This window comes from Callorhinchus milii, unplaced genomic scaffold (assembly GCF_018977255.1).
Source record: "Callorhinchus milii isolate IMCB2004 unplaced genomic scaffold, IMCB_Cmil_1.0 Scaffold1, whole genome shotgun sequence".
Lineage (NCBI taxonomy): Eukaryota > Metazoa > Chordata > Chondrichthyes > Chimaeriformes > Callorhinchidae > Callorhinchus > Callorhinchus milii.
This window is the reverse complement of record NW_024704742.1, coordinates 208,993-220,550: the sequence shown is the minus strand read 5'-3', so window position 1 is coordinate 220,550 and position 11,558 is coordinate 208,993. Positions and strand designations below refer to the sequence as shown.

Genomic DNA, 11,558 nt, shown 5'->3' with positions numbered 1-11,558 from the left:
GTCTCTGTGTGACTGTCTGTGTAACTGTCATATAATTCAAATCTCTGACGACAAAGGGCGTGCCACGCCCCCACGCCGTACGTGATGACGTTGGTTGACGCTCGGCCGCTGCCCTCGGCGTGATGACGCGCGGCAGCTTCTGGCCTTCAATTGGCTGATTCCAATTGTCGCGGGACACTTGAACTGAGAGGAACTGCAACCGCTCCCAACCCGAGAGAGAGGGGGAGAGAGGGAGAGGGAGAGCAAGAGAGGGGGGAGAGGGAGAGAGTGCGGGAAGGGAGAGTGGGAGAGAGGAGGAGAGCGGCAGCTGCGGGGGAGGGGAGAGAGGAGGAAGCGGAAGAGAAAGAGAAGAAGGTAACGCCGAACAGAAAAAGAGGGCGAGCGCAGAGCGAAGCGGGTAACCCCTGAGAGAGAGAGAGAGAGAGAGGGGGTACAGAGGGGAGGGCCCCACCCCGGGGGGGAGGGGAGTAACTGCCCTTTTGCTTCTCTCACAATCCTCATTGAACCCAGAGCCGCTCACATGGGAGCCCCGCCCTGAGCCCGAGCCCCCCACTGCCCCCCCGCCCTGAGCCCCCCACTGCCCCCCCGCCCTGAGCCCCCCACTGCCCCCCCGCCCTGAGCCCCCCACTGCCCCCCCGCCCTGAGCCCGAGACCCCCACTGCCCCCCCGCCCTGAGCCCGAGACCCCCACTGCCCCCCGCCCTGAGCCCGAGACCCCCACTGCCCCCCACTGCCCCCCGCCCTGAGCCCCCCACTGCCCCCCCTGTGCCCGGTGCCCCCCACTGCTCCCCGCCCTGAGCCCCCCCTGTGCCCGGTGCCCCCCTCACTGCTCTGTCTTGTCGGTCAGCTCCCCCCCCGCCGCCATGTTCGCCGGGAGTGCCGAGCGGGAGAACGCGCTGCCCCCGCGGCGGGAGGAGGAGGAGGCGGGGACCGGGGAGGGGCGGAGGCCGAGCCGCCGGGACCTGAGCCTGAACCCCGCGGCCGGAAGGAAGGTTCTCGGGGTCTTACACAGCAACAACGGCCCTCAGCCCCGCGGCAAACAGGTGGGTGTGAGCCCCGCCCCGGGGGGAGCGCCGGGGGAGGGGGAGTGCCGGGGGGGAGTGCCGGGGGAGAGGGGGGAGCCCGGGGGGGGGGGGGGGGAGAGGGGGGCCCGGGGGGGGAGGAGGAGGTATTGTCTGTTGTGTGGGGTCGGGAGGAGATTGTGTTATTTCTCGGATTTTGGGGTTCATATCAGACTAAGGTTTAGGGTCTGTGGGTGTGGGGGTCTGTGGGTGTGGGGGTCTGTGGGTGAGGGGTCTGGGGGTGGGGGGGTGAGGGGGTGGGGGCTGTTTGACCCCCCAGCAGCTCTGGCTGTCCCCCCCCCCCCCCCCCGGGTCTCCCCCCCCCACAGACTCGGGTCGTTACGGATTAAGAGACGTTGTCGTTGTCGGTGAAACAGATGTTTGTAATTCGGCGCCAACAACAGTGAATCCCAGAAATAAGAGCAGTGAAATGGGGTTTTATTGTCGCCACAAATCGGGAATATTCACACGAACTTTCACTGATTTTTGGGGCCAAATCCGATCGCAAAAGCGGCGATGTTTCCTGTAGTGGATCCCAATCCCTTCTGTGGTCCCCGCGACCCGCGGACACTGTGTGTGTATATATATATATATATATATATGTGTTGGATCTGCGATTTGTTGGAGTTTAAACTCTATTTTGATGAGTTTATTCCAATAAATAAATACATATGAAGTTCATTCCGTTTTCCGCTTTGACTCTGTCCTGAGGTTTGAGACTCACAGACACAGAGAGAGAGAGACACAGAGAGAGAGACACAGAGAGAGAGACACAGAGAGAGAGAGACAGAGAGAGACACAGAGAGAGAGAGACACAGAGAGAGAACACAGAGAGAGAGAGACACAGAGAGAGAGACACAGAGAGAGACACAGAGACACAGAGAGAGACACAGAAGCGCTCACAGGTTGTGGTTAGTGTTGTGTTGGGGGTTATGGCTACAATGTGGCGCCTTTGTATCCAATCAAACCCCCAAGTGCAGTAACTCCCCACCAGTGAAACAGTCACTTCTCCTCTCCCCCCCCACACCACCTCCACACACACACCTCCCCCCCCACCCACACCACCTCCACACACACACCTCCCCCCCTACACCACCTCCCCCCCCCCCCCCCACACCTCCCCCCCACATACACCCTCACACCACCTCCCACATACACCCTCACACACACCCACACCACCCCCCCCCACATACACCACACTCTCCCACACACCACAGCCCCCTCACATACACAACCAGCCCCACACTTCCCCGCCCCCCCCCCCCCCACACACACATACAGAACCACCCCCCACCACACACAAAACCAACCCCCCCCCCCCCCACACACACCACCTCCCCTCCACATACACCAGCCTCCCTCCCACACACAACTCCCCCTCCCACACACATAAGCCCCGGCCCCAGGGTCTCTCTCGCTGCCTCTGGCTGTGAGGAATGGCAGATGGGGCTGATTCCCCGCCGCCCCCTTTTTCGCTCGTTTTATTCCGAACCCTGGTCCCAGGAGCAAATTGCCTGTGAGACTCACTGCTGCCTCCGGGCCATGAGGGACCAGGTTCCTGTCTAAGTGGCGCTATTCCGTCCTAATGACCTGCCACCCATCTGGGCTCCTGGTGTCCGAACAGGTCAGTCAGACCCGGGAGCCTGTTGTACGTCTCAAGCTAATGTCTAATGTAATGCAAACCTTTTCTAAAGAGGTTATTTTAACACTTTTTTTGAAATGTAGTTTTGCCCACGAGACGCAGGTGTAGGTACGTACGGTGCTGCCGACTGCTGACAGCTGTCTCTTGAATTGGCTTTTTGGAACACAAGATCGAGTGAAACTGCACTGAGTCAATAGTGTGGTTTACCGTAACCTCTGCTCGGTTCAGCAGGTGGCAGTTTGTTCTGCCCTTGACCTTCATAACCAAAGGAAGTCTTAATTGGCATTTATCCAAGTTTGTTTCCATTTTCGTTTGGTTTGGTCCTGTCTATCCTCCAGCGACACCGTCATAAGATTACGCTGATTGTGTTGTACGCTATCACATCAATAGTGGGAACCCTTGTTATTTCCCTCTACCAACTCAGAATCATATGATTATACCGCACAGAAGGAGGCCATTCGGCCCATCATGTCCGTGCCGGCTCTTTGAAAGCACATCAGTCCCGCTCTCCCCATAGCCCTGCAAATTTGTCCTCTCTTTGTTGGTGTAGAGCATTTTTTTTGTGTGATTGAATTTAGGTAATGCAGCATATGCCTGGAGCACGAATTAGATTTTTTTTGTCTGGTTTTCATGGTTCAATGAAACATTGGTATTGCTCAGTGTTGACTTCTACTGATTTCTTTACCGTTTCTTTGACAGCAGTGACTAATCCTGGGGTTGGTTTCACAGACAGTATTCCTCTTGTATCTTTCTCAAGTAGTCAATTTATGTGCATCCAGGTGTCAGGTGTTTACTATTGAAAAGAGAGTTGCTGAGCTTGATCCTAATCCCGGCACTTTTTAGCTCTCCTCACCCCTTCCTTTAATTTTAATTGATTGGAAACTTAGCAATTCAATTGTAACATGAAAACCTGCAATGTATTGTTGATGTTAGAAAATCATGATGCTTTGTGGCTTCAGCTGAATAAGACTCGGAACCTCCTCTGGAACAAAGGTTAAACATGTACTATCTGTCCTGCCATTTTGATGGCTGCACAAGGAGAATGCAATGACTTGTATCTTACAACTCAAAGCCTTGGTTACAACATAGTTTTTCTTTCGCACCGATTTTGTTCCAGACCAGTAATTTTCAGACTAAATGGAGATCATCACTTTAGCATTTTTTTTTTTTTGCTTTCACAGGGGAGTTCAGTGGGGAAACCATTTATCTTCAGTTATGAGTATATTTTAAAAGTTTGTAAAGTGTGGTTGTAAATGCAATCTGAACAGCCGTATCCTTATCTAAGTTAGGGTCGAGGGAAAACATAATTCTAATAGCTGATCACGTGGAAAGCAAAATGGACGAGGTCTATAATTTTGGAGATCATTTATATCGTTCCTAACTCGGCCTACAGGTTTCTTCAACACAAGGATTTGTTTGGAGCAATGATGAAAATTCTGGTGAGATCCCAGCGGCAAAGGTGGCAGCAAAGCCTTCATTTACAATCCACGTGGATGATTCGTGTGGCGTGGATGAGCCAGATGGCCATTTCAAGAGGAACAAAGTCAGGGGTGTAGAATGTGTTGCAAGTCTGGGACTAAATCCAACTGTACTGTCATTGGGAACACGTCAGCCTTTAGCTCCTATTGAGTGTCCTCCAGATGTCAGTTTTGGTAAGTTTTGCATTTGACAGTTGACTTTGTTCGTAATTGAGCTTTACATTTTTTTTTCTTCCAGAATTCATTTTGAATTGCTTTTTCTTTTAATGGGGAACAAATTAACTTCGGTTTCTCTTTAAAGTGGCCCTTCCCTCGCCTCCTTCAATGTCTGTCTTAAGACCTTCTTCTTTGATGAGGAAGACTCCTAGCCTCTCGAATTCAACCCTCGGTGCCTTGGGATGACCTCCCAACGTGAAAGGCGCTATTTTCACTGCAATTTGGCTCTACAGTGCCTCAGCTCCAGAGTGACAGCAATTGGATGTTATTAACAACAATAACAATCCTTGCATTTGATATAGCGCTTTTCATGAATTCTAGACGTCATAATGGTTTTGATATATCACTATCACATTAAGATAGCTGTAATTTTGTAGGTGAATGCAGAACCAATTTTGCACCGAGTAATGTCCCACAAATTCAGGAATGAAATGAATAACCAATTTTCTTGAGGGTTGTTGGCCAAGACACTGGGAGATACTCCCTTCTCTCTTATAGTTCTATGGGATCTTTAACTTGAGCCTTGTGGCTCAGAGGCGAGAGTGCTGGCAGGTTAACACTGCGGCAGGTTAACACTGCAATTCTGTAACTGTTGAGTGCATTTGCGCAATGGTAGGAAGGGCTGATGTTAAGTGTATGTTCATCCTTTTACGCTCCACTAAATTGTGTGATTTTTCAAGATTCTCCCATGCTACTGGATACATCTACACCAGGCTGTGAAGAAAAACAAGCAAACGTTAATGCTGTACCTGAATATGCGGACGATATTCACAAGTACCTAAGAGAAATGGAGGTAAAAAGACCACTGAGCTAAACTATCAAATATTGTTTTGTTCTTTAACTTAGTCACTGGGGTGTCTTTGAATCGAAACTTATTTTGATGCCACATAATTAATCTAATGCTTTGCCCACATCTTGAATGCTGGTTTCAATCTGTTGATAGATTCCTGGAATTTATACAGCACATTTGGGCCATCCAACAAGTGCTAATGCTACTGTCTCCCATTGGAGCTAACAGCTGTAAATCACAATTCTCTACTCCTTTGTGTTTCTCTTCAAATTCTTGTTATGTAAAATTTAATCCCTTTGAAAAAAAATAATAATTTAGTCATTCAACCCACGACTGTTTGTGGGGACGCTGCTGTGCGCAATTGGCTGCCACGTTTCGCCCCTCAAAATATACGGGCAATTCACTTCACAGTATATCCTGTGAAGCGCTTTGAAACGTCTTGAAGACGTGATAAGGCGCTACATCAAATGCAATTATTATTATCTTAACATTATAGCTGAATTAATGTACTCTAGGAATTACTTGGTTAATAATATATTGTAAAGTGGATTGACTATTTTGTGGTTAGCTCGGTGGACTTTGGCCTGCTCCACCATCTGCTGGCCCTCAGCCTCTCTTCCCCCACCCTTTGGAACTCCATCCCATGTCCATCCATGCCTTATACCCCCCCTCCCTTGCCTCAGTCAAGGCCGGTCTCGAGGCCTTCCTCTTCTACTGTGCCTTCTGACACCCTCCTACCCCCCACCCTCCCTGCCCTTCACCCCTCCTAATCCCATCCCACAGCTCGGATGTTGACTATCCAGCGCTTTATGATGTCCTCCCAAAGTAAAAGGTGCCATACATATGTTATTTGTTGTGAGCTTTGTTTGTTCTTAACAAGCCAGACATGTGCTGAGAATTAAGATTTTGCTCCTTGACTGGTTTATTCTCAAACTTCCAAGTGCTTTACTGTGTTTAGGTTAAATTTGTTGTTTAGGTGTTTAGGTCCAATCTAAAAATGTATTTGCAATCCCAGTGTTACACAAACAAATAGCCTGAGTGGCATTTAGATCGGTTGATACTGTTTTTGCACAGCACTGCTATTAACTGGTATGCCAGTAAGATTATTTTGGTAAATTGCTGACTAAATTAAAATTCTACATTAAATGTGTATGCTATTTGGTGGCACAATTCAAGGTTTGTTCATTTTGGTAACCCTGACCTCCATCATCTTTCAAATTAAAAGTTCTATTTAAGTTCAATAGATGTCACTGGAAGCTGAATTGGGCATAATTGAGTCTTTGCTGTTTAAATATTTCGCAAGTGGAATTTGGTCCTCCAGCACTTTTCTATCCATTTTACTGATACTTGGCAAGAAATTAATTGTTGGGATTAATTTGGAGAGGCAGCACGGACACAATGGGCCGAATGGCCTCCTTCTCTGCTGTATGATTCTATGAAACGCAGTCAACTACATACCAGAAGGATGTAAATCTAGACAAATTAATGTAACTATTCCACAGCTGCCAGATTCCGGTTATTTTTGTGCTGACTAAATATGTAGGGTTTAATGGTGCGAATCCATAAATCACTAATTTCATGGGTTGAGATGAGCTTTATAGGAAACTGACAACGTGCATTTTCCTCCTTTTCTGTCAATCAGCTGAAATGTAGACCTAAAGCTGGCTACATGAAGAAACAGCCAGATATAACCAACAGCATGAGGGCTATCCTCGTTGACTGGCTGGTGGAAGTCGGGGAAGAGTACAAATTGCAGAATGAAACTCTATACCTGGCAGTTAACTACATTGACCGGTTCCTGTCCTCCATGTCAGTGCTTCGAGGGAAACTACAACTCGTAGGAACGGCTGCTATGCTGTTGGCATCGTAAGTAATCGCCCCAATGGGTTTATCACCTTATTATGCACAGCTTTCTTTCCTTCTCTGTTCATCACTAGACTTGCAATTTAGACAGTTGACCTCCCTCTTCAGGACGGTTTCATTCAGCACGTTGGTTAGCTGTTTTGTTGCTCCCTCTTTTGCAATCAATCTGCTAAAACTGCCCTGAGGGCTTGGCTTAAACCGTGGGAGTGGGAAACATTTTTAAAAAGAATTGTACTAAAATACAGTTGAATTTTCCTGTCCAATTGTTGGGATGATATATTTGCAGTTATATATTCCCCTCCCCCCCCCCCCCCCGCATCCTTCAAGACCCTCCTCTTCGACCACGTCGCCTTCTTACAACCACCCTCCTGATCCCAACCACCAGCTCGGATGCAGATCCCTGACCAGCCAGTGCCTCCGGGGGTCCTCCTGACGTGACAGCAGTTGTGCAGATGTCAGTTGTTGTGGTTGTTTTGAGCACTATGTTTTTGCTTTCTATAGAAAGTTTGAAGAAATCTATCCGCCCGAGGTTGCTGAGTTTGTGTACATAACCGACGACACCTACACCAAGAAGCAGGTTCTGCGCATGGAGCACCTGATTCTCAAAGTTCTGTCATTTGACTTGGCAGCACCGACCATTAACCAGTTTCTCGGCCAATATCGTGGGCGGGAGGAAGCCAGCAGTAAGGTTGTGAGTCTCTCTTTGGTGAGTACACTGTATGTTCTGTAGTACAATGTACCCTCTGAGACTCGGAATTTAAAACAAAGTGTCACTGCTGTGGGATGTTTCCGGCATGAATAGATAGCTGTTTGCCATATAATTATTTATAATCAATATTATCTTGTAAAGCACTTGTGGACGTGTTTACATGAAAGTCACTAAGTGTAAATTATCATTGTCGTTGAGAGGTCGGATTGATTCTTGTTTGTCAGTAAACTCTGAAGATTCAAAGGTCATTTCATTTAATATGATGTCCTTTTTTTGTTTTTCATCCTTTCCCCCCCCCCCCCCCCCCCCCAGTATCTTGCAGAGCTCAGCTTGATCGATTCTGAACCATATCTGAAGTACTTGCCTTCTACCATTGCTGCGTCTACCTTTTGTCTGGCTAACTACACAATCAATAAAGTCGGCTGGGTGAGTTGTGTCGATAGTCTGACCTGTGAGGCATAGTTTTCACTTTAGATTCACTGAACACTGATTGCTTTGCTGTGAAGGGAATCCTTTAGATATTGTGTTAAGATGTATCCCCCTTTTTTCTTTCTTTGCAGCCGAAATCACTAGTTCAATTGACTGGCTACACTTTGGAAAGCATAATGCCTTGTGTGACTGACCTCTACCAAACCTACCTCAAAGCATCGGAACATGCACAGCAAGCAGTGCGGGAAAAGTATAAGACCTCTAAGTAAGGATGATACTTAGAGTTGAACGTCAATAAGACCGAGGCTCCTGATTGGCTCCCGTCAGCGCCTCCTCACCTTGCGCTGACAGCATCACCATCCATGGGGCTCACTCCCCCTCACTGAGCCAGTCCCGAACCTTGGGGTCTTGTTTGACCCTCAACTATCCTTTCTATCTCACATCCACGCCATGACCCGCTCTGCCTTCCCCACCTCCGCAACATCGCCCGACTCTGCCACTGTCTCACTCCGCCGAGACCCTCACACACGCATTCATAACATCCAGGCTCGACTACACAAACTCCCAGCTTGTCGGCCCCCGACTCCTCCCTCCACAGACTGCAAATCATCCAGAACTAACTCTGCACCCGTGTCCATATCTCTGTCTGGCACCTTGGGACGTCCTCCCCACATAAGAGGCGCTTTACACATGTACTGTTGTTCAGGCAGTACTGTCAATGAAATAAGGCTGTGGGAGAGATTTTTCTGTTTGCTTCAGGCGTTTTGCATGCAAACTGGAATAGCTTTCTACAAGTGTACTCTATGGCTTTCCACATGCTGTTACTTTAGTGGAAACCTTGTTCTCACATGTGTATGAATTACTCTTAAACAGTTTGCCAGAATGGCTTGAACTATATAGTGTAAGTGCTGCAACCTTTCAAACTTTGCATGACTTAAAATTTACTCAGCGCAGGACTAGAGGTATAATGACCGGAATTATAATAATTAGTTTCTAGATCCTATGGGTGCAGATTGTACATTCCCAGTTTACTACCATTCCATTTGTGTTCTTTAGCACTGTAAGAAGAGTTGGTGGGCTGTGCTATTGGTGATTGTTAAATTAGAAGCATCTTAAAACTGCAGATATTATAATCCTTGTATTTGATATAATGCTCTATCTTTGAGACACATCGAAGTGCTTGTACAGCTAATACGAGTGAGTGCTGAAAGCTTGTGACAGAACCCAGTTAGAGCTTAAGAAGTTCTGATGGATATTTTTACAAATTGTTAAAGCAATTTGAGACATTTCAAGCAATTCAAGAGATTGTAAATTTGTGCTCCTGGAAGCAGAATATTCTTCGAAGCTAAAATTCCTGGTAAATGAACAATTGTATTCCCTTTCCAGGAATGCACGAATACCAGACACGGGGGAAAGTACTGATTCATTGCATTAATGCACCTTATTGGGTGCTCATTGGCTCAGGGCAGGGTAACTTGTCATTATACATGTGATTAATATGTGAAACCCAGAGGTAAACTTGCTTATGCTTGGACCATTAAAGGTAGATATTGAAAATGTCTGCATTAAAAGCCCTGGAACACTTTCTACTTCATAATAATTAATAATAGGACATCTTAAAGTGCTTCACAGAATATACTGTAAGTGGATGGACTGTGTACTTTGTGGGCGAAAACGCGGAAGCCAATTGTACACAGCCATGTTCCAGATACAGCTGTGGATTGAGTGACCACATTTTTTTTGTTGTTACCAAGACAAGGTAATGTGTAGTTTGTCAGCGAGTTTCAGATGCTTAACCTAGTTAAGTAGCCACCTTTCTGCAAGACTAGCAAGAGGAAATGAAGTAAGTTGCTTTCACTAAACATACATTTCTCTTGCAGATATCACTGTGCGTCTCTCATTGACCCACTGCCATCATTGGACCAGCTTCTTTAGTGGAGTGCGAACCCCTTTACCTTGTACGTTATACCTCCGCAGAACCTGGGGACAATTGCACAGCTCAGTTATCTTTCACGAAGAAAATGATGATCTTCTGATCAGTTTGCCACAGTGGTTGTCAGCACTTGATAGCTGCAGTTCATGTCAGCAGTAATGTGGTGACTTTCTTATGGTATTGCATGCAAGAGTTGGAGCCAGTTTTATACGTTTATGAATTATGAACTTATGTGCAATCCTATTGCAGTTTTAATTTTTTTTAAATATTTTTAGGTTACTAAAATAACTAAACTCAGATTAACCAATAGAATAACCAGTTATGTAATTCACTTGGGAAACCATGTGCATATAGATTTTTTTTATTGAAAATAAATCGCTATTAGTTTTTTTTGGAAGATTGCTGATGTATGAAAATGTTTTTTTTAAAAAAAAAGAACTGCTGGATTTTAACAAATGTTATCTTCAAGTGAGCAAGACGTCCAAGTGGTCAGTTTCACCCAATCCTGTAGATGGCTTAAGACTGTTTGGGAAGACATTTGAACTAGGGAGGTGGGGAGGTGGGGTGTTCATAGACTCCACTATGGCTGAGTTGTGTATGACCGAAATGTAGGTTTCTTTCAAATTCAGTTTTAGAATCGCTTTGGGGTGGAATGTGCATTAACTACATTTGCTTGCTCTTAATTCTATTAGTTGGCTTTGATTGAGTATGGATGATGCACTTTTTGTTAAAAGATTTTTTAACAACTTTTCTGTCATGTAGGCCCAATTTACTTGCCATTTAGAGGAATAGGAGTATTCCGTACAAACGTCTTTAGATTTTAAAAATCTGCCCCAATATCTACATAATACTTCATTTAGTTCAAATTTTTTTGCTTTCGTAATTTGTTCTTTTCATCTACCCATGCAAATTGAGGCAGATATTTTAAAAATATTAAGTACCATATTTGCAATGTTCTTTTTGCATCGGTTAAGGTAGAACATGGTGATTTTTCAGGTGAGTAGTTGAAATCTATCTGCATAAAGAATGATTTTTGTTCCTTTTGAGTTGGGCATCGCATTCCTCTCATTTGCGTAATTCTGTGCTAAACTGATGGCTATGGATCATTGACAACCTTTTTGTGCCTGAACATTTATGCCTTCGTGGCAACATTAGCTGTTGCAGTAAAAAAGAACAATCTAGCCTTTCATTTGAGGATGTCTACTTTCTGTTGATTTCCACATATAAATTATGGAACATGCAACAAATTTAGCAATAAACAAGTACTAGAACCAATATCTGTCTGGGAATATCTTTTGAGAATTGATGTTTTGAAATCTGTTTTAAAGTTCTTGATATTAATGTATGAACCATTTGTTATAAATTTAAATGGACCCTCCATTTAAGTGGCCAACTGACACTTTGGACCTAATGTTGGGGTCAACTATGAAACCTCTGG

At 45.9% G+C, this 11,558-nt stretch overlaps 1 protein-coding gene across 1 annotated transcript; it reads left to right on the top strand.

Moving 5' to 3' along the window:
• The first annotated feature begins 824 nt into the window (after positions 1–824).
• Positions 825–11,395, top strand: ccna2 (cyclin A2). Its single transcript, XM_042341242.1, has 8 exons — positions 825–1,042; positions 4,096–4,354; positions 5,077–5,189; positions 6,829–7,052; positions 7,551–7,755; positions 8,071–8,184; positions 8,319–8,452; positions 10,068–11,395. The coding sequence occupies exons 1-8, from the start codon at positions 863–865 to the stop codon at positions 10,120–10,122; spliced, it is 1,284 nt and encodes a 427-aa protein (XP_042197176.1). The 5' UTR covers positions 825–862; the 3' UTR covers positions 10,123–11,395.
• The last annotated feature ends 163 nt before the right edge of the window (positions 11,396–11,558 follow it).

Excerpts from the sequence above, each read along its gene's own strand:
- ccna2 (XM_042341242.1), top strand. The coding sequence starts at position 863 with ATGTTCGCCGGGAGTGCCGAGCGGGAGAACGCGCTGCCCCCGCGGCGG. Across the intron at positions 4,355-5,076 it reads TCCTCCAGATGTCAGTTTTG|ATTCTCCCATGCTACTGGAT; the intron begins GTAAGTTTTGCA and ends TGATTTTTCAAG. Across the intron at positions 5,190-6,828 it reads AGTACCTAAGAGAAATGGAG|CTGAAATGTAGACCTAAAGC; the intron begins GTAAAAAGACCA and ends TCTGTCAATCAG.